Below are 23287 nucleotides of genomic sequence, written 5' to 3'. Positions count from 1 at the left end.
TAAAGACAGGCCAAGCACTTGGGCACTAGGAACACTATTATGGATGTTTCCCAAAGTAGCTGAGTTAATAAATGATAAATGATAATAAATGAGTTAATAAATAAATAATGTCAGCTGAGTTAATAAATGAAAGTGCAAAGCACACTCAGTAATTTTAGCTAAGGTTGACATAATGGGGAAACCTTTTTTCTTCTTTAAACCATAACTTCTGCCTCCTTTGTCCCCCTATTGATACAATCAACTGAGCTTACTACAACCAAATCACAAGAGAAGGTTGGCCTCACTCTTTTTGTTCCTCTGAATTTTATGCTGGCAGACACAGCCATCAATGAATATGTTGGCAGCGTCTCCAACATGGGACTCCAACTGCTCTGACACAGCACAAAACTAATTCACATTAAAAATAAAACCAGCCTTCCACTTCACTAGGGCCAGCTGCCCAAAAAAAGAAATGTCAGAACTGCTGAAGGAACTTAACTGGGATGTGGGATGTCAAACATGAATCTAGCTTATTGTGATGTTACAGAGTGCAATGCATGCCTTTCAGATAAGACGTGAAGCTGAAGTCCTGAACACTTGTGGTTGATTCATAGTCTAGTAACCCTTTTGCAATAGCAAGAGGTGCTAGACTAGACTTAGGACTGGTTTATACTTACTGAGAAATTCGGTGGCAGTCGTCAGTGAAGACATACCCTTAGTTCTGGCCAAATGCCAGTGGGTTATAACCATTCGTGTCATGAAGTTCCCTTTGCACTTCCAATTGGCTAACCTATTCTTCATTTCTTATCCACAACTGTTGTGTAGTGTGGTTGTCTTGCTGCTGAGTAGCTGCATCACTTCACCCCAGAGGTGGCAGCATTTCAAGTGCGGATTAAGTGATTCCCATTTGGCTGTTGGATCGTTTTGGGATGAAAGGTGCTATAGAAATGTAGGACCAGAAGGGACCTCGATAGGTCATCTAGTCCAGTCCCCTGCCTTGAAGCAGGACTAAATATAATCTAGACCATCCCCAACAGGTGTTAGATATTATCCAATTTCCAGATGTAATTTTGTAGCAGTTATTTGACTGCAAACTCACTGCAGAACATATGGTATGATTTAACTTAACTCTTCCCAACATTTTACTCTATGAAGGTATTAAACACAGTAATACTGTGAAATTAAAGGCTATTTTGTCTGTGAACCTGTATCACCCCATAGTAAACCATTTCTATGCTCTTCTCCGCCCCCTCACCCCTCTATAATTTGTGACTGATTTTGGTGTTCATGAAAGCACAATTTCTTTTCTCCTCAGGATGGAAGATAAGAACCTCTTCCTTGGTTTACTCCTCTGCTATGTTTTGCTTTCAACTGCCTATTCACACATGATCTTTGAGGAGAACAGAGACACCAATCTGGCAACCAGCAACAAAATGAAACTCCTAGATCTCCCATCCATCGCTATAGTAGGTTAGTAAAATGCCATTTGGTGGCAAGCTGAAGACCTTTGCAGAAAGCAGTGTGGTTATAAATTAAGAGGATGGGGTGTATGTTGACATATGACTACAAAGTAACTTTCTCACCTAGCCTAGATGTATTGCCACACATATGGGATTTCTGGGAATAAGGAAATGCTGTAAAATACAGCTGCAAATACCAGCCATGAGATCACAGCACAGGCAGGTCTCTCAGCTTACAAAATCAATGGGACATGTCAGACATTCCTATCACCACACAATCACTTCACGGCAGCTTCCTGTCACAGAGGAATATTATTTTGATTATTTTAAGTTTTTAAACCAAAATGTCTTTCTGCTGATATGGAAATTATTGTTTTTTCTTAATTTTTATTAAGATTTGAAAATAAAGATGCATAAAATGCATGCTTTTGGGGCCTGACCCTGCACCATGGAAGGCAATGGGAATTTTGCTATTCTATTCAGTGGTACCCAAACTTTTTACCTCATGCCCCCCTGGGAGCCAGGGCCACGGTTGGGGGCAAGTCCAGAGCTGTGGCTGGGGCTGCAATTGGGGGCGGGTCTGGAGCCGGGAGCAAGGCCAGAAGTAGAACTGTGGCCAGGCCTCAGACTTAGACTGGGGACAAGGCTGGGGCCACGGCTGGGAGCGGAGCCATGGCCAGGTGCCAGGGGCTGAGGCCGGGGCTGCAGTTGGGGGCAGAGGAGGGCTGGGTGGTGCTCCCTCCCCACCCCCTCATGCAGGCTGGCCTGGGCCTCATAGTGCCCTCCTGAATGTTCCTCCATGCCCCCCTAAAGGGCCATACCGCACAATTTGGGGATCTCTGGTGAAGACAATACCCATACCGGTAGGAAGAGTTCTACCGTCAGCATAGGTAATCCATCACCCAAGAAACAGTAGCTATGTCAACAGAAGAATTCTTCCATTAACCGAGAGCTATCTACTCAGGGAGTTAGATCGGCTTAACAATGCCACTCTGGGGGTGTGTGGATTTTTTATACCCCTGACTGACATAGTTAAACCGACCTAATTTTCTAGCACAGACCAGGTCAAAGTCTACAAAAACAGGCACTGTGGTGACAGCTAAGTAGGTATCTTTCAGCTGAACTTTTCCCCACATAGAAAATGTGGATATGTAATCTACTTTAAATATCTCCATTAAACAGTATCTCTACTAGTAAGATGCTCTTAAAGGGCTATTCTCAGGTGATATGCCGCTCAAAGGGTCTAAGAAACATATGCCTTTCTTTGCTTGGTCACATGTACATCTGCCCCTTCTCTATCAGCACAGGCACTCAAAGACAAGGGCCAGATTCTCTATTGCCCTGTACCTGAAACACCAAGGGATGTGGTGGATTCACTCACTATGCACCAGTGTAAATTACTACAAAGGGTACTGGGCAATGGGGAATTGGGTCCTCTTAGGTCAGGATTGAGGCACATTGGAAGGGCAGCATTTGAGGAGCTTAACCTGCTGCTGTGCAATACAGAAGAGTGAGCAAGTGATGATTGATGCAGTAAAGGGCTGGGAGTCTGGAGCTCAGGATTCTGTTCTGGCTCTGCCACTGACTGCTTCTGTGACCATGAGCAAGTTACTTAACCTCACCACTTCTCTGTCTGTAAACTGGGAATAATAATGTCTGCCTCACAGGTGAACCCTAATGATGATAATTAGAGGGCTGCACATGTCATTGCTCTTGTAGGCTGAGCTCTGTATTACCCCAACTCTTAAAGCACAAATGGAGGCCTCGCTGAACAGGGACTCTGGCTGCAGTTGAAATCGAAAGACCTAACTGGGTGATCCTACAGTGGGGAAACAAGGGGGAGAATGGCTGGAGTGAGGGGGTGGGGGAGGCAAAACAAGAGTCCCAGCTGTGGGAGGTTGGCCAGCATACAGGCATAAGGGGCCTGTCTGGGAGCATCAGACCAGAGTGGGGGTGAAGGGCCCGCCTGGCTTACCTCTCAGCCTAGTTAAGCAATGAAGTGTGTGATACGTGTAGGCAACAGCAGAGGGAGCCAGAGAGTTTCATCGGCCTGCAACACCTATAAAATGTTTAAGCTACCCACTGAAAGGTACTAAACATACATAAGTTGATATTAATTATTAGTATTAGTTATACAAATGTACTGAGCAATTAGAAGGTATCATTCCCAGGGCTTTCAAACTGGCCCCTGTCCACTATCATGTCATTTACATACAAAACATCAATTGTAAAGAAATCTGAAGGGAAGTTAATCAAGTGACCATGAACAGCGACTCCAGCTGCTTCTCTCACTTGGCAAGACAGTCAGCTACACAGCTGTATTCGGTTGTGAGATGTGATGAGACGCCAGTGTAAAATGGCTAATATATGTGTTGTTCCTGTATTTGGGGAACTAATCACCTTTTCCCTGTCGGAATACTAACATCAGCAATCCGGTTGAAAAATACACTGTTGCATGTTTTTCTCTGAGGAGAGCTTGGGTTATTGTCTATTATTTGGGGGGAATGGACAAAATTTCTCCCAATCATCAGATGGTTCTAATACCCAATTTCAATGTTTCTGATGAAGCTTCTGCCTTCAGTAACTCAGTCCCACTTCCCTGGTACAAGCCATGTCGCTTCTGGTTGGATACACACTGAGCAGAATGGTATAAATTCATTATCTATTATTTATGCTCTCTGCTCTATACAGCACAACTCTTCTATCCTTAGCTTCATGCTCATATCACCTTACATTTAAAAGAGACACAGAAAACATGAAACAACATTCCGAAGGCACTTAAATTCAATGTATAGGAGCTCAACATTACAATACAAGGTTGTTGAAACATCAAAGCAAATTGTTTAAAATTATTCTATGGCCATCGTGGGTTAATAAAAACGTTTTTAACTGGTCCACTGTTCACAAATCTTAATTCAATTACAGTAGGAAAATTACAAAATAGATTTGATTATGGAGGTTGCAGTCAACAAGCAATATAGGGTTTTCACAACTGGCCTGCAGTCCCTACTAGTTTGAACTGGGATCAAATCACATCTCTCAAGATAAGCAGGGTTGGACTTGGTTAATGATGATTAGGTCATACTTGATCACCTATATCTTTAAAGCAAGGGCAGCAGTTACCTCTCACAGACAGTATACATCCTCACTTTACTAGGACAGTCATAGTTTTTCATATGATTAATTTTTCAGGAGGCCTCACATGTCCCAGATTTTCATTTCATGAGCTTACAAGGAACAGACATTCCAGTGGAACTAGTGTGAACACTGATTTGAGAGTAGAGAAAAGTCAAATGGGCATAGATGATATCAGAGCTGTTTGTTTTCTCAGAATGAACGTTAATAACACTTGTTCAGTGTTTCATGATAAACGTATTCAGAAACTGGAAAAAATCCTCCACTCTAACAAATATGTCCACATTTGTCATATTTGCTATTAAATCAGAATGGGCAGTAGCAACACCAGCATGTATTTAAAGCAAAACAATGCACTTTTGCTCATTGTAGTAATATTTCATAACCCTAAAATACGATGTTGTAAAAGTGTCCAGTAGTTTATTTTGAAAATATAACTACATTAACCTCTGTATTTGTACAACATGTAGCACATCGAAGCCACAGTCTTGATTGGGGTCTCTGGCACTACAGTTATAGGTGTGATAATTAATAACAATTCATTGTGATGCTAAAACAGTTTTACCTTCTCCCTTTACAATGGCAGCTTATAGCATCACTTCTGGAGGATACAGCTGCTACCATGGGAGGGTAGGGTGAGGTTAGACATTAGTTAGCTTTGTCTGTGATTCAGGCTTGTTTCCACTAGGTGGCTCTCATTTTCAAAACCAGATCAGAAAGCCTGTTAATCATTCATGGAGTAGTTTATAACTCTTGTCAACTCCCAAACAAGCTTCCCTTTGTGGGTTATTTGAAGCAGCACTATGGGAGCATGGATTACAGAAGAGATAAACAGAGCAGAAATTAGTATCAGCAAGAGATCCAGCTTAAGAGGTTGAAATGGCTGGAGGTATCCAGTGAGTATTAGGCAACATTTGTATATTACATCTAAGAAAATTACACTATAAGAACACTGAGGTTGCAAAGCCAGGCACTCATAAATTAGAAAATACTGGACATAAGATTGCCTGTGCGACCTTAATTTGCTCCCCTTTGGCACATTACAGCCGTTAATCACCTGATCTTGTGCTATTTTTTTCCACAGGTCCCTGGCCTCATTCAGTGAATGAGTATTTATTTAATATTTTTTATCGTTCTCACTCATGTGTGTACTCACACAATCCAAACTCTGACCCAAATACAAAATTATTCATTTCCTCTTGGTAATTAAAGACAAACTTGTCAATAATGTCCACTAATTCTGGGTGCCCAACTTGAGACACAACTTGAATTTCAGAGTGCTGAGCAGTTTAATATCTTTTATGTTCACACCGTAACTCCAGGCAACATCATTTGCAGTTGTGAGTGCTCAGTCCATCTGCAAATCTGGCCCTAGGTGCAGGGCCCCCACATGGGGGGAAAAAGGGTACACTTTACCAGGGCCTGGAGGCCCTGGAGGGCCCAGCCCAGGCTGCAACCCCCATTACCATGAGGAAAAAAAATTTCATGACTCATGAGATCGTATGTATGGTACGAGGGATTGTGGTATGTCTGTGGGAGGCAGCCCGTGTTACAACTTTGTACTGGGCCCAAAAAAATTATGCCTGTCTCAAGATGGACATCTAGAAAAGGTGAACGCACAATTAGTGGCCATCTGTGAAAAGTTGTGTTTAAAAGACTTGCCAGCGTCACATGGGAACTGTGGCAGAGGCAGGGATAGAATCCAGTTCTCGGGGGCAGCATTTAACAGCCTAAACCACAAAACCATCCTCTCTCTTTCTGCAGTTCTCTGCCTCATTCGCAACACGCCTTCCAACTTCAAAGGAACAAAAAGAGTCCTGCAGGCAACAGTCTCCTTCACTACACAGCTCTTATTCATTCCCAGAGCAGGTCCATTCTGTGCACTGAATAAGAAACGTGGCCCATGGAAAAATAGCGTGTGAGCACACAATTAACAGCTATCACAATGCATATGCAGAAGGGGCCAAATTAAGGTTGCACGGGCAGTCTTAAGTCTGGCAATTCCTAACTTCTGAGTGCTTCACTTGGCTATTTTAACATTGTTTGGGGATGTAATTTCCTAATTAATTAATTAATTTTTTTAAAACTGAAAAAATTCTATCATGTGGAACCATATTGACCATCAACTTTGGTCATCAACAGGGTTCAGACCTTTGGATCCAAAGCATAAGCATAAACATCCACCACTAGAGCTAATGGAGTAGCTGTTAACAGTAATAAGCTGTTTTGTGTGGCCCATGCCACTAACGGGCGATGAGACACACACTTTGCCAATATGTTCCCCAGCTACGTGCTGGCAGTAGAGGATTGTAGAGAGTCAGGGCTCCTGGGTTCAATTCCAGGTTCTGGAGGGAGAGTGTTCTGTACTTGTTGTAGACTGTTCTCAACCTGTCCCTGTCCCCCTGGGTTCCTATCTACCTCCCATCCTCTGCCTCCTCCTCTTATACAATCCCAAACTAAGCTCCTCCCCCACTCCCTTTCTTCTTCTATCCACTTCAGCTCCTACCCCATTTCCACACCCCAGCTCCTGCCCTGCTTCCCCCCTTCTCTTATGCACCCTCCCTCTTGATTCCCACAAAATTAAGTCAACGTAAATCATCTTGTGTCAGCCTAGCTGTGCATGTGTTGACACTCAAATTTGTCTCCTACCATTGTAAGTGCCCCATTATGGTGATGCAGTAACACCACCTCCCTAAGTGGTGTTGAGCCAGGTTGATGTACTGTGGTGGATGCAGTGTTTGTGCAGACACTGCGTGATGATCCTATGTTATGTTGATCCTAACAGTCCTCCAGCAGCTGTCCCAAAATGCCTGACATTGACCGCTTTGGTCACAATTGTGTACTCCACTGTCCAGGGGTCATGGAGACCAGAAGCCTTAACCCCCCCCTTTGAAAATCTCACATGGTTGTGAAGTGTCTTTTCCTGATGGCCCGGCCTGGCAAGCACAACGTGCAGTTCTCTCTTGTTGCATGCAACTGCCTAACCTATCATGCCAGTTACATGCTCTAGACATGCTCCTGCCTGGAGTAGATAGGACATATTGGATCTCCTGGGCCTGTGGAGAGAAGAGACTGTGCAGGCATAGCTAAAGACCTGTTGTAGAAATGTGGACAACTGCAAGCAGAAATGCATCAGGGAATGCAGGCAAGGGGGTACGACAGGCATCAGCAGCAATGCCACATGAAAGCGAAGGAACTGCAGCAGGCATGCTGGGAGGCCAATGGCCGGTCTGATGCCAACAGCTGATTTGGTGCCAAGCCACAGATCTGCTGCTTCTACAATGAACTGCATGCCATACTTGACGGAGACCCCACAACCCACTCAGAGCATCATGGATACCTCCAAGGAGCCCAAGACACAGATCCCTGCTCTGAACAGTGTGGAGGAGGAGAAAGAAGAAGGTGATGGACATGTGACAGAGGGGTGGGGCAGGGTCCACCTATGTCATGAGCCAGGACCTGTTTGAGACTCCACCACAGACTAGCCAGTCCTGGCAACCAAGCACAGGCAAGCCCAAGGAAGGGGAAGGAATCTCAGGGAAGCGTGTGTATTTTCCACAACAATGTTTAAATGTACAGATGGTGCCCGTCTTCAGCTTACCAGAACACAGGTATCTACTTCTCATTAATTTACATGTCCTAGAAGAGGTAGCGGTCAAATAAGCAGAAGTAGAGTTGATACCCGCTTTTCATTCCCCTGTCGGAGGGGGGGGGCCATGCGGAGCAGTTTGTTTATGTACACAAGGATGTCCCTTGAATCCTCCTGAGAGATTTCGATGAAACTTTCTCAGACATACACTGCAATCCTCTCCTGAAGGTTTCTAGGGGTGGCAGCCTTATTTCTTCCTCTGCGATAGGACACTTTCCCACACCAGTCCATGGCAACTTCACCCCAGGTGGCATGTATAAGAGGCTTGCAGGTATAAGGGATCTCAGTCCCAGAGTTGTGCTGCAGTCAGGGAGGAGGTTGAGAGCACGGAGCAGGTGATCCATCCCAGCATGAGAGTGCCACCTCCCTACCTCACTGTAGGCCAGGGGAGGCGGGGAACTTGCCCAGCTGCTGGGAAGTTGGTTGCAGAACTGTGGGAGCGAAGCGGGACCTCTAATATGGCAGAGCAGCCCAGGGCATCCAGCCCAAGACAGCAATGCTGGGGGCAGAGCAGTGGTCACTGCAGCACTGAGTAGCTGTCGGGGGAGCACCCACCCACCGCTGCCAGCAGCCAGCATGGCCCACTGAATTCCCACCAAGTGGAAGAAATACGGGGGTGGGTAGACAGGGAGCAAAGCAAGAGGGGGCCTGGGCGGAGCGCAGGTGGAGTGTGGGCAGGGTGCCTCAGAGGAGGGGCCATGGGCCGAGTGCCAGTGCCCTCCCATGCCCAACCTCCCCAAAGGCAGGAGTCAGGTGCTGCATATGGCAGGCAGTCACCATTGCAATACACAGGCTAGTGACATCTGGGCCAGGTGAGATGCCAACAACAGCTCTGCTCTCTATGTTACCTTCAAGAGGAAGATACCAGCTAAGATCATCACCGTCTGTGGAAAATGGTGCCAGTGCTCAGTGCCACGCCCTGCACTTGTACCCACGGAAATAGGGGTTAAAATGTTACTGTTCCTTCCTCATTCCCTCACACCCATGCCGGGCTGTAGAGCAATACTGCGCAGCGGCGCTCCAGGGCTGAAGTATCAATAAGCATGTCTTGTTTAAAACTTTAGGGGAGCAAGCAATGGGAGTTCTGAAACTTGACTTTTGCTTTCCGTTGTGATTATAAACACAATGGTACCTCCGTGTGTTTTATCGGCAGCTGCTGCCATTGTGGCCTTGACAAGTTCCCCCCTCCACACCCATGGAATGCCTGACCATGATACAGAAGAGTAAGAAGAGGACCCAGGCAAGATATGTTCTCTGAGATCCTGCAAGCCAGTGCTGCATCAGACTGTGAAGAGAGGGCCTGGAGGATGAATAATTCAGACACTTTGGAGAAGGGAAGAGTGGGCAGGAGCAAGGCCAAAGAGTGCCCACAAGGAAAAGGAGAGGGAGATGCACCAGGACATAATGGGGCTTCTCCAGCAGCAAATACAGATGTTGCAGACTTTTGTTGACCTGCAAGTTCAATAAGCACAGGCTCCCCTCCCTTTTCTGTCAATCAAGAACTCCACTGTAGCATCTCCCCACACCCACCAATATTCGTCATAGCCACATCCCTGTCCCTACTACTGCATGCCAGGGGACAGTAAGGACAATCACAATTTTACATACACTGGCCTGTGAGAGCCACAGATGCTGTGTGTGTAGCACACATGGACTGAAAGTGCCAAGAATGTTCTTTTCCCTTGCTAAGTTCTGTTCCCTTAATTTATTTCACAAGTTTTTATTGTATTTGCTTTTAAACTGAACATATTTTTGCACTGCTTTTAGTACTCAATAAAATTATATTTTTTGGAAATTAATTCATCACTATTACTTCGCCACATATGCTGCAGAATGCTTCAGGGTACTGAAAGCACCCACTATTCATTATTGTATAGGGCAACAAAACTCATAGTGTCAGTGACAAACAGGGCAATAATTATAAATGTGCAGCAAGCACCACAAAATGAACAGCTGCATTAACAGACAGTGTTATAATCATAAATGTAGACCAAGCACCACACAATTTCTAATAGGCCCTCAAGCTTCAGGGCCAGGTAGAGCACAGTCCAACACACCACCTGACTGTTAAAGTGCTCTTCCAAGACTTCCCTAAACTGCATAGCTCCACACTGACCTCTGTCTGTTCCAAGTCAGCAGAAAGACACTCACCTCTGCCCTCCACCCCGGGGGCAACTTTTCCCGCTTTGCCTCGCAGATATTATGCAGGACACAACTGGCACCTGAAGCCATTGGGAAATTTTTCTCACTGAGATCCAATCTTGTCAGTAAACACCACCAGTGTCCCTTCAAGCTACCGAAAGCAACTGTCATTCTGCACCTGCCAAGCCGGCAGTTGAATGCTTCTTAGGTGCTGTCGAGCCGGCCAGTGTACAACTTCATGAGCCCTGGGAGCAAAAGATAGGCTAGATCTCCTACAATCACTACAGGCATTTCAATATCACCAATGGTAATCCGTCAGTCTGGAAAGAATGTCCGTGCACCTTTCTGAACAGCCCTGTGTTCTTAAAAATGCAAGTGTTATGCACCTTCCGTGCCCAGCTCACACTGACATTGGGGAAGCATCTCAGTGATCCACCAATAGTTGCATAACCATAGAAAAGTAACACTTTCTGCTGACGTGCAAGGTGGGCTGGGGACAAAATTGGGATGTGCGTGCCATCTATCACCCCACTGCAGTTGAGAACCCCATTGCTGCAAATCCATGCACTGTGTCCTGCACATTACAGAGAGTCCACAATCCTGGTTAATGCCCTACACACTTGCATGACAACAGCCCACACTTTGTGTTGCCAGCTAGCTTTCACAGTGTGATTGCCACTCGTTTCTCTACTGCCAGTGTAGCTCTCATTCTGGTGTCCCTGTGCTGCAGGGCTGAGGCGCGCCTGACACACACCTCCAGGAATGTGGCCTTTCTCATCCAAAAGTTCTGCAGCCACTGCTTGTCATCGCAAAGCTACATAATGATGCAATCCCACCAGACAGTTCTCATTTCTCAGGCCCGGTGTGGCAAACCACCATCTGTTGGTGCAGCTGCTCCATGAACACCACCAACAAACTGGAACTGGTTTGCATTATGTCCCACAGCCATCTGTCCTCCACAAAATTGTCACATTCCCCATTGCTGTGGTTCTCTTCTTGTGGCTCTGCAAATACTGGGGGACCATTCATCCTGTGTTTGCAATGACAATAGTACAGAGCTGTGCAGGCTCCAAGCTTCTGTCAGAAATAGTGGACAGCAAAAATGCTGCACAGGTTTGTGGGACTTTTAAAAAAGGTGTGAAAATTATGAGCTATGGATGGCATTATGGGATGGAGAAAGTTGCATGATGGGATCTTGACCCCTAGCTCTTAGTCACCACTGCATGACTAATTTCTCCTCCACCATGCACTGCAAAAATTTCCCAAAAGACCGTGCACCAAACAATGGTGGGTTGCACACTGGGATACATACTCACTGTGCACCGCACTGTTCATTGATGAACACTCCTGGTGAGTACATGCTGCACTGACATAAAAAGTAAAAAATTCACTTGCATTAGCGTTATACTAACTATGGCACCATTATGCCAACATAACTTGCATCGACCAAAGTTTGTAGTGTAGACATGGTCTCACACCCACTATGTTTATGTAAGGATGGTTCCTTCAGAAGGGCTTTCTGAGTTTACAAACACTCTGCTCTGAGTGTAGAGCTGCAAAGCAGTGAGGCTGCTTTATTTCTTATTAGGAAAGGCATCAGCACAAAAAGTGTTGTGCATGTAAACAAAATAATCCCATATGCCTCACAATAAATACAGACTTAACTCCATGCTGTGTTTTATTTCTTTTTGAAGAATTAACCAAAACATCCCGGAAAGTAAGCAGGAAAGAGGCAGAGGAGAAGAAATCTTCCAAGGTGTGTGACCATTCTCTTAACACTGTACAGTTATTATGGCAGTAATTATAATGCTATACCTTTCCTCATCATATATTTTTAACAGATTTCCACAGCTCCTGCCAGTTCTAAATGATTGTACAAAACCACTAATACAATTTTAAGTAAATTAAACAAATGCAAAAAGACTTATTAACACATAATAAAGGAGACGTGTTAATGAATTTCATATTTTTTCAGGATTTTTAGAGAAAAATATTCTTTTTTGCAGTTAGCACCATTCTAAAGAAATTAAATCATGGCAAAAAATCAGCAAAATATTAGCAACAGAAAGAGAAAATGTAACCTTAGAGTTAGTTACATGTGTATAAGGCACAGTTGTTCTGCAGCCTCCTTTCTGAGATGTCCAAGAAAGCTTTAAAAAACTATATAAAGGAAAAAAGACAGAAAAGAAGAAAGCAGGTTACCTGAGCAACCAACACAAGTCAGTAGGCAGAAATCCTGGTTCTGGGAGGTTTTAATGAACCATGCCCTGTTGGTTGGGCCAGTCGGAAGGTGGTTTTCAACCGCATGGCCTTCTATGGAATCGTATGTCATAGAATCTTAAATTAGATCGTTTTTTCCTGAGCCAGTCTGAAGTATTTTCTAACTCCATTGCCTTTTATGGAATTATACATTGGACCATACTGTATTATAATATGCAACAATAGTGGTATTAGCTAAAATACCAATCAAAAGAAGCATACATTTAGATTTCTTTATCAAAACCTATGTACATTTAGGATACATACACTCAGGATAGCGGGCTAGGGGCTTCCACTAATTCTTTTGAGAGGCCATTCTAATGTCCAGTACTGGCCCCACTATTAGGTATTATCTCGTGATCTCAAGACAACATTTCTCTTGGTCAAGTCTTGTATTGATACTTATTCATAATCCTGGATTGCTGTTGAGTAAATAAAAATGTTCATTTCTGTCTTGCAGAAAAAGACCCACACAAGAAAGTCCCGCAGGCCCAGGCCCACGCACCCAGCTAATTGTGTGGCTACCTGGGCAAATTGCAAGCCACCCTCTCCGGCATGCTGTGATGTTTGCGCTTTCTGCCACTGCCGGCTTTTTCAGACCATCTGCTACTGCCGAGTCGCAAACCCAAACTGCTAAACCAAAACCAGGAATGCAGTGCTGGAACTCTGTCATTACTTGCTCCAATGTTTGTTTCAACCTGTTTGTCGCATGCCTATTGCAAGCAAAGTAGAAAGCTTTTGAAGCTGTCTGGCAGGCTTTGTGTTCCCCAGAATTGAATGAAGGAACACTATCCTCATCAAGTCATTCATTACAGGGAGTGTGAGGATGGGGAGATGGAGGCTTACGGGCTGACAGAGTAATTACAACAGAGCTGAAGGGGAGCAGGTTCCATCTCAAGGAGAATTTCTCTTTCTTTCAGAAATGTGACATCTCACCACAGGTTTGTATGAGGAGGGCTCAGGCTGAATGCCCTACGTTTTCAGTGTCCATCTACGGTATGAAACTGGCCACCTTAAAACAAGTTTGACTAACACAACAGGGGACCTAGTGTTTACCACAGTATCATGTGGTTTACCTGTGGGGACAGCACCACATGTTATATTAGAAACAGGATACCATGCTATCAGTGCAGGCTTTAAGGTTAGCCCCTTCCCCATACATGGAGTAAAGAATAGGGCTATAGCCTGGATATAATGTGGTTTTGGCCCTATCTGCCCAGCTAGGCAGATGTATGACACTACTGTGCACCAGCACAGCCAGTTCCAGGGTTCCAAGACTCTTGGGGATTTTTATCTACCATCAGTAGTTTGGTATAAGGGGAACTACTTTAGTTTTTGTTCTTAGAGATCCTTCCAGGCTTCATGTCTTTTCTGGTGACACTCAGCAGCATAATCACCAAGTATAGATCTGAGATGTCATAGTAGGGAGAGTGGGAGCAGGGCTGGAAGCTGGTTTTAGTGTTGAGGGTGGTCTTCGCCCCATCCCAGCTCTCTATCTCCACCCCCTCTCATCTCAGACTGTAGGCTGTATGTCCTCCACTGCTTTGACTCTCTTCTGCAACCCTTTCCCTGCTCCCACCACCGCTGCCAGTCATCAATGGACCATTGTTCCTGGTACCACTGGCCCAACTAACGCTCCTAAGGCTGCCCCATGAAGTGCTTCTATGAGCAGTCTGTTGGTCTGCTAAATCAGAATGCAGGACCCTTCAACATTCCTAAATCTCAGAGCCTTCCTGCCATGACAGCTTTCCCCAAGCACACGACAGCAGCCCGGAGAGGGTCCTCTGCCTCCATTCTCTGCCTAGACCCAAACCGGGGTAACGTTACTTTTTTTTCCCGCTGATAATTGCTAAATATAGCTGAGGGCTGCAAGATGTTCTATGCAATTAAGAAGACTCAAAAGATATAGATGCTCTCTGAAGCCATTATGGCAACATTTGCTCATAAATGATTGCCTCCTTTTCCCACCCCAACTGAAAACCCAAAGCTCAAGACACAAGCCAAATGTTGACATAGAGCAGATGATAAATTCTGACCCTCCTTAAAATTAAAAGAAAAACCAAGGAGAGGCTAAATAATGACAGACCCCCCCCCCCCCCCCGTGTGCATTCCTTTGCCTATTGACTGCCATAAATCTTGCAAGGTTGGATTCTATTAAAGTGTTCATAATTTCTTTTAATCATGGAAAAAAAGAAGTCAAGAAAAAACACACACCAGATACAGGTTGACTGGGCCAAATCATGACATGCTTACTCAGGTTGAGGAGTACTTTACTCTGCCATAGACCTACTCAACATAAGGTTCACACAATCTGACCTATAATATCCTTAAATCGTATTCCCACGGACAGCAGAAAAGGTCCTAAATAGCCATTACAACCATACTAATGGTCATATGATATTTTGGAATGTGCAGTGCAAATGAAATGCTTTTCTCGAGTGTAGTGCTCAGACAAAATGAGAACCTGATAGACCCTTCACTAAGAACCTTTACTAAGGCTATCTCCGCACGGCAAGTTACTGTGCAGCAAGCCAGGATGTGAATCTACAGCACACTACCTTGCCATGCAGTAACGTCCCGTGTGAACACTTCTATAGTGCAGTGAAAGTCCTGAAGTGCAGCTTGTCTTACCATGCTTTCAAGTAGTTGTAAGCCAAGTCACACTCTAGGACTTCCATTGCACCACAGCAGGGTCCATATGTGACAATACAGCATATCAGCTTGCTACGCAGTATCTTCACACCCTACCTAGCCATGCAACATGGACAGGCCCTCAGGTTCAGACATGCTTAGTTCCCTGTTCTCTGCATCCCTATACTGGACCTCCACTCTTATCAATTCTCTCTCACATGGGTGAACTCTTCCCTGAGTGAGTGGTGCCCTTAATTAAAACAGAATTATTTGCTTGAATGAGGATTGCTCAGATGAGGAGGTATTGGCAAAATCAGGCCCTTGGACTCTAGTCAGGACTGGATATGGAAGCCTGAGAGGCTGAACATGTGATGTGCTAAGTGCTTCCCGTGAGATGCTGCATGCCATCGATTCCCATAGGACAGGGGGACAAAAATTCAAAAACCAAAAAACAGAAACCCTAAATTTTTCAGTTTCCAAAAACTGAAATGATATTGTAAGTTGAAACAAAACAAATTTTTGTTTTTAAACTCTGGGGGAAAAAATCTAATATTTTTGCCTAAATCCATTCTTTCCTGCAGAAAATGTCAATGTAAATGAAACCACATTTTCTAATGGGAAAATTTTTCGGTTGAAAAATTTGGACCACCTTTAGCAAAACTCAGATATGCAATTCTAACATTGCAACCTATAGTTGCTTATCTGTGATTAGTGGAAAGGTGAAGCGTCATCTCATGCATAGTTATTTGTGTGTGTATACATGCATGATTTATAACAAAGTATTTAAGTCATTAAAGACAAAATAAATAACAGCTTGTTTTCATTAATGGCACAAATGAACTTATAATCAATACTATGAAATTGTCATTAGCCTTAATTACATTACTCTTTCAGCAACTGTTCACACTGAATAAGCATATATAGGAGTATGGAAACCAATAAAACATATATACATAGCAATTACGTCTCATGTTCCGTTTGAAGAGTTTTTTTAAACAGGGAGGGGGGAAATACGTGATACTTTCTCTGGGGTTAAGGGACCTCACTCGTAAAATTAAGAGACCAGAGTGGGATATTTTGAAAAGATACCTGGATGATAAAGTTTGCTGATAGACAGAGGGTTAGAGTCAGAACTTCCTGTGTTGTAAATCAGCATATCTCCTTTGATTTACACCTCCTGAGAATCTTGTCCATGACATGGGGTTCAGGCAAGGAAGCTGTGCTTGAAAATTCTTCTGAAGGTCTTTCCAGATCTCTGACGTGCCAGGTAAGAGAAGTGAAGTATGGCTTTTCAAAGAGTTTTTGACCAGTTTCCCAAATCAGAGCTTGATAGCTGAAGGTATTGGATAAGAGTTAAAATGAGGGGGCTCAACAGAAAACTAGCAGGGAGCCACAGATAGAATATTTTCAAGGTGGGTGACAGTATCTCCAGGACACAGTTTTAGGTGATTTGTTAATAAATGCAGTTTGGAAGATGATATTGGGCACAAAGTAGCCAAGTTTGAAGTTGATACAAAAGTTGGAGGCTAAGCAAAATATGAAGAACAATGCTTGTGTACTCCAGAGAATATGAATTTGGGAGATGACTGATCTTTTCTTCCCAACAATTTCCTCTTCCCTTTGGTATGCTCTCACATCTCTGCGCTCATCTGCATGGCTTTGAAAAAATCTCCACTTTTTTACATTCAATGTTGCTGCTAATTCATTGGCTGAGAAAATTGGGATGCACCAAATTTGTGTCACCTCTCTTCAATTTAGGCAGATATACTGTCAGATTGGTTATATAGAAGCAGTAAGACCCCAGGGGCCTGATGCACCATTGCCTCACACTGTGTTGTCATTTAAACTGATGTAAATGGCATACAAAGTGCCACCCTTCTGACTTTGTAGCATTTGACATCCACTTTACATTCAGAGGATCGCTACCCTCAGGAAACAAAAAATCCTAAACCAGACCCTCAAAAATCATGAAGTTTTTTATAAAAATCGGATCCTGGTTTTTAGTCCCTTTTGACTTTTTAACTCCCTTCTGTTCCTCCGCCAATGTATGTGTGATAATTTCAGGTGAAAAGTCAAATGCTAATTGCACACAAAATTGCATGCCTTGTTCTGGCTGCTGGGGGGGAGTTTTCACTTATCCTTTATTCACCCCTAAGTTAGGGGCAATTCCAGCCATTTCCCTATTACTGTCTTGACCCAACAGCAATACTTCTCTGCCACCTGCTGCCCCCGGACTGTTCTGCCCAGATCTCAGCAGCACCACTTCCCCAACTCCCCATTCCTGCTGCTCAGGGGCTTTTCCTCTGCTTTGGGGCCAGATAAGAAGGCAGTCCTGAGCTGCAGGGCAGGTCTGTGTCCTCACCCTTGAGGCTCTCGCACCGAGCTCTGGCCAGTGTGCCCAGCCCTGAAGATCATGGGATGAGAGGAGCTTTTCATGTCATCACAACAGCTCCTCCTACAGGCACCAAAATCCTGTGACTGATGATCAATTTGTGAGAGTCTGCAATACTGCAACACTGTCATCCCCTGGCTGCCCAGAGGGGACTCCGCCCCACCCCACCCCCAGGCTGGGATACAGCCATTCTATCCCCTCCATCTCCCACCCCCATCACTCTCTTTGGCACCCCCTTCAGCTTCCCTCCTACCCCTGCACCCCATTCCCCTGCCCACCCTAAATCTGCTTCCTGCTCTCAAGCCCAGCTCTCCCTCATTTTCCCATCCATCTTCCACGGGGTCTCTGCTGCTCTTCACAGTCCTTGTGTCCCATCAATCCCCCTGACCCATAGAATGGCAGCCCTTCTGCCTGTGGGCATGGCTTCTATCTCACTAAACACAGTGGGAATGGCAGCCAACTTCATTAAGGGCAGCCTCCCTTCCACATGCAGATAGGCCCTAGGGCCGGGGTTCTCAAACTGGGGGTCATGACCCCTCAGGGAGTCACGAGGTTATGGGGGGGGGGGGCGTCGCAAGTTGTCAGTCCCCATGCATGCGGGTAAGGAGGGCATGGCATGGGGGGGCTCATCACTTTTGTGGGGGCGGTCATCACAGCCTGAAATATTTTCAAAGGGGGGTCCCAGCAAAAAAAGTTTGAGATCCCCTGCCCTAGGGAAATGGAGCTATCTTGCTGGTGTAGTAGGAAGAGAGCCTGAGACATGAGGCCTGGTATAAAGGCCTAGTGTAAGGCCTAAGGCCCAAATAGAGTTAAGCCCTGCTGACATAAAGCAAAGTTAATAAAAGTCAGGGTGGGAGCAGGAGTCAGGCACTGTTACCAAACATGCCTACTTGTAAGTTCACAGAACCTGACAAACACAGGGCTGGTATTGCAAAAACACAAACATACCTAGGAAGTGCTAGGCGCAGGACAACAGGTAAACAGAATCCAGAAGGGCAGTACCAGAACACCCCGATACCAAGAATAGTATAAACACACATCCCAAAGATAACAGGCACATCACCCCTCTTAAAAGATAAGATCAGGATGACAGGGTAACGGATAGAGATGTTTTGAGCAAACCAACACGTACAAGGTAAAAAGGGTGCTAACTAACCACGTCAGAGGGGCAATATGTAACTTGTTTGTATCAGTGTATAAAAGAGGGGTGACGTGGGAAGTGTCTTTATCTGACCAAGGGGACAACAGAAAGTCCCGCCATTCACTGAGCCGAATCCATTGTAACGGGCATACATGTGCTAGTGTAAGTAGACATTGATCGGGGGAGCTAAGACCGTGCTTCGTTGACAATAAACCTAGCAAAGCACTGATCCACGTCTGTGGTCTGCTTGGGCAGCACAATCAAAGTCTGCTGTATGGGCTATCTGGTCAGAGCCAGCGCAGCCCTCAGAGAGAACACACATGCAGCCAACAACTGACGACAGCTTGCTTCAACCCTATCGACAGTAATAGGAGACAGACTGTTTTGAATACGGGAAAATTCATGAGTTGGCATCTTTCTTCAGGTTTTTATGAGACAGATAAAACAAAACCACAAATTACTACAGTCAGCCATTCTGCATTCACGTGGCACTGGTGTAGATAACTGCCTAAGATGCAGGGCAGTGGAGGATGTTTATTCACTGCCTGGGCTGTTCACCTTAGAGTTACGGTATGTCTATATTGCAGCCGGGGTGCGATTGCAGCATGTGTAAGCATACCCAAGCTAGCTTTGCTATTCATAGGCGTGTGCAGCACATTTCATTAGGATGTGCACACATTACCCAGGGAATTTTACCTGCATCCTTATTTTTCGGTTATGGCGACCTGGCGCCCAACGTCTTACCCGCCGCAGGAAAAACTACCGGCATCCTTATTTTCGGCGGGTTTGTCAAGCCCTGAATTAGGGTGTGCCTGGGCACACCCGGCACACTCCATGCGCACGCCTATGTTGCTATCACTGACCAAACCTAGCTCAAGTAATAATAGCAGTGAAGCCACTCAAGTATGTACCCAAGGTTTTGGTGAGGCAGGACGAGCCCATGATGCTGTAGCTTCACTGCTATTGTTACTGGAGTTAACTTGGATCTAGCTAAATCAAAGCCCCCTTGGTTATGTCTGCATGTGCTGCAGTCACACCTCCCCACTGTGATGTCGCCCTCCCCCCAGTTATTAGAGTTTTCTGAGTGAGAGGCAACAGCTGTGCCACATTTCCTATCTCATAGTAGTAGGCAGAAATCCATTGGGTGCACTAGGTTCATCATATCATTGAAAAACGACATGAACCATGACAATTTGAGAGAGCACAGAAATGTTATGACTAAGGCCCTACTTAACTTGTGCTATTGCAGAAATTCCAGATTCTGCAATAACAGTTTGCACTGCAATTTTGACAGGGGGAGCCCTGGCTACACTGGGGCTGAGAGCAGCAGCCACAGGTCCCCACTCTCAGCCCTGGACATCAGACAATGGAAAATCACAGAACAGTAATAATAGAATTTATTACCGCAAATAATAAGGTTCGTTATTACTTTTCCACAATTTTCCATGGCTTGTTCACAACTCAGCCACAATTTTTTGACAATCATCTTGTAATTCAGGTAGGGCCTTAGTTATGACCCAAATAGTGTGGAGATAGAAGAGGTCTAGAGACAGTCAATGCAGTGGCGTACCAAGGTGGGGGTGGGGCTCCCCCTCCCAATTCAGCGTCGGGCTGTGGGGCAGGAGCGAGAGAGGCCGGCACCACACGGCAGGTAAGTGGGCAGGAGGGCAGTGAAGCCCGGAAAGATCCAGGCTGAGCCACCAAAATGAGCCACAGAAAGTCCCCCGGCACAGGACAAGGTAAGTGACGTGTCCCCCACCTCCTGCAGGTGGGGACTCCACCCCTCCCTGGGGAAGCTGGGAGATGGCACCGTCTGGTGGGAGCAGGGGACCCCTCCTGCCCTGCGTGGGGGGAGAGGGGTGCATGAGGCCTGTGGGGGGCGCAAATGCAGGCTTGGTCCCTGGGCGCCAGAGACCCACGGAACGCCACTGAGTCAATGAAAATGACTAGAGACCTGGAAAGACTGGACTTCCTTATGAGGAGACAGTGACGAGATGAAGACCGTTTGCCTTACAGAGGAAATGCATTTGCTGCAAGAACAAGGACACAATCAATGAAATCAAAAGGCAGCACTTATAAAAACACATTGCCTGTGGAATTCATTGACACAAGACATCAATGAAGTCAATAGATTAGTAGGATTCAAAAAAAGGATTTAACATGTACATGGATAATAAGCACACTGTACGTACATTGGACAGGATCAACATTTAGATAGGTTATAAAAACCTCTCGTCCTTCAGGGCATAAGCCACCCACTAATTGCCTGGAGATAGGAAAAAATTCCCCTACCGTTTGGTTCTCATAACTGTCCATTTATGGGAGGTTTCAACTTCCTCTAAAGTACCTGATCCTGGCCACTGTCATACAGGATACTGGACTAAATGAACCACTCTCACTTGTTGTCAGTGTTTGTCAGTTGTCAGTATTGGCTGTGTGTGTGCCCCCTGTGTAGCTGCTGTCCCAGCTCTGCGCAGGTAAACAAGATGGCACTCACGCTTGAATGAATCGACACAACCACAGATTCGCTGAGCAACGAAGGCACCCGGGGCAGGTTTATTGCAGTTGAAGCACAATGAGAAGCGACCTATAGTATCCTACCAGTACACTTCAAATACGAGTGCTCTGTTACAATGGACTTGGCCCCACTTAGAATCATAGAAGATTAGAGTTAGAAGGGACCTCAGGAGGTATCTAGGCCAACCCCCTGATCTAGTCCGACTTAATGGCGGGACATTCCGTTATCCCCTAGGTCGGACAATGTCGTTCCCTCTGCCACCCTCTTTTATACACTGTTACAGACGAGTTTAGTTCTGCCCCCCTGACATAGTCCGATACCCACCCCTTACCTTACATTGGATGGTTCGGGCAAAACATCTCTATCTTATATTATAAGACATTTCTATCAATCAAAGTGTCATTTCAGAGGGTCAGGTGGCCCTTGTTATCTATTTGGTGTTAGGATGTCCTGGTACCTTCTGTCTCTGAGATGTATTGTTAGATATTAGTCATGTTTTGGAAATATCTGTTTGCAGTATCAGCTCCTCTTGCCAGTTTCTGTGAGGTCAGAAGTTCACAGCCTGACACCTGCTAACTTGCTTTATAACAGACTTGACCATTCTTTTAGCGCAGGCCTTATGCCTTGGCCTATTATGCTAGGCTTCAGGCCTCATGCTCTCACTTTCTACTACATCATCCAGTCTGGCAGTTTCTCTGGTTTCTATAGCAAGTTATGTCTCCATGAGAGGAGTAGGGAGGTGAAATATAGTATTTCTAAGCAACTGTTGGCTGTTGCCCACAGGTGCTGCATTTGCTGTTGATTAAAAAGAAGAAGGGAAGGAATATATTTCTAAAGACACTTTGGCCTTTCTTTCATACACTGTCTCAGCAATTTAAAAAAACCAAATTCTCTACCTGCCATAGGCCATGATTCTGGAAAGCATCCCTAGTCAAGACAGCATGTAAGTCCCATTGACATTAATCAGACTTCAGCACGTGCTTTGCACTTCCGTACTCCCCTGAATAGGGATGGATTTATACACATGCTTAAGTGCTTTTCTTAGTCAAGCCATGTGTGTGATAGTCATCTGCCACTGAGTACAAGAATCCCAGGGGAGAGCTAGTCAAAGGTCAGCGAGTATAATAAATACCTGCCATTTTAATTAATAGTGTTGCCCCTTTTTGACCCAAGTGGCTAGTCAGAGTTCAGGGCCCAGGGTATGTTCCAGATGGAAATAGAAATTGATGGAGTCTAGTATTTTCTTTGATGCTGTCTTCTTTATTTACAAGGAATGTACAAGGTCCTGCTCTTCCAAATGTGGGAAGAATCAAGAATAAAGGAGCAGTTTCTTAACTTACAGTCCCCAACTTCTTTAGCCAACAACAGACCCAAAAGCTCTCTCAGGCTTTGTCCAGGCTCACACTGAGCTCACAGGCTGCTGCTGCTTGGCTTTTTGCCTCTTGGTTCCTCTCACTCTCACACACACCCACACCCCAAGAACAGTACTCAGCCAAACCCCTCCCCCACTCAGTCCAAACTCCTGTGTGGGTTCACAACCCCCTTTTGTCTTATGTGGGGGAGGGGTTCTGATTAACTCAACCTGACAGTTACAAACTGAAGAGTACAGACACATCCAATCTCAAAGAGCTGTGACCCAAGCAGTCCCCAGTATCTCCCAGCATAACTATATCAAAGCCCAAGGTAAATCTAGAAAGAGACTAACTGCAGGCTGCACAGTGCAGAGATGATTTCCTCATTCATTTTATCTTCATATGCATTTGTATGTGCAGTGAGAAAGGATTTGTTTTGCAATTGGTGTTGGATGGAGGTGGTAGTTTATCAGCAGAGAGAGAGATTGATGATGGTATAAGCTGTGCATAAGACAGATAAAGATGCACTGGGAGAAAAGGAGGACCCTGCTCAAAAGTTGGCCTGGCCACATTTTGAACTAGCTGCAGCTTCTGCATGGTCTTCAAAGATGTCTCTAAACACAAAGGCA

At 45.1% G+C, this 23287-nt stretch overlaps 1 protein-coding gene across 1 annotated transcript; it reads left to right on the top strand.

The window, feature by feature from the left end:
• Window positions 1-1280: 1280 nt before the first annotated feature.
• On the top strand, window positions 1281-13261 carry ASIP (agouti signaling protein). The gene is made up of 3 exons (XM_067554662.1): window positions 1281-1449; window positions 12060-12121; window positions 13085-13261. Exons 1-3 carry the CDS (start codon window positions 1296-1298, stop codon window positions 13259-13261), a joined length of 393 nt encoding a protein of 130 aa, XP_067410763.1. The 5' UTR covers window positions 1281-1295.
• The last annotated feature ends 10026 nt before the right edge of the window (window positions 13262-23287 follow it).

This window comes from Emydura macquarii, unplaced genomic scaffold, assembly GCF_026122565.2.
Source record: "Emydura macquarii macquarii isolate MOO-44397 ecotype Brisbane River unplaced genomic scaffold, CSIRO-AGI_Emac_v2 contig_1483, whole genome shotgun sequence".
NCBI lineage: Eukaryota > Metazoa > Chordata > Testudines > Chelidae > Emydura > Emydura macquarii.
The sequence above is the reverse complement of the archived record's forward strand: the minus strand, read 5'-3'. Positions and strand labels throughout refer to the sequence as shown.

Bases quoted from the DNA above. Each gene is read 5' to 3' on its own strand.
- ASIP (XM_067554662.1), top strand. From the start codon at position 1,296: ATGGAAGATAAGAACCTCTTCCTTGGTTTACTCCTCTGCTATGTTTTG. The intron at 1,450-12,059 runs GTTAGTAAAATG...TTCTTTTTGAAG, and splicing joins CCCATCCATCGCTATAGTAG to AATTAACCAAAACATCCCGG. The intron at 12,122-13,084 runs GTGTGTGACCAT...TCTGTCTTGCAG, and splicing joins AGGAGAAGAAATCTTCCAAG to AAAAAGACCCACACAAGAAA.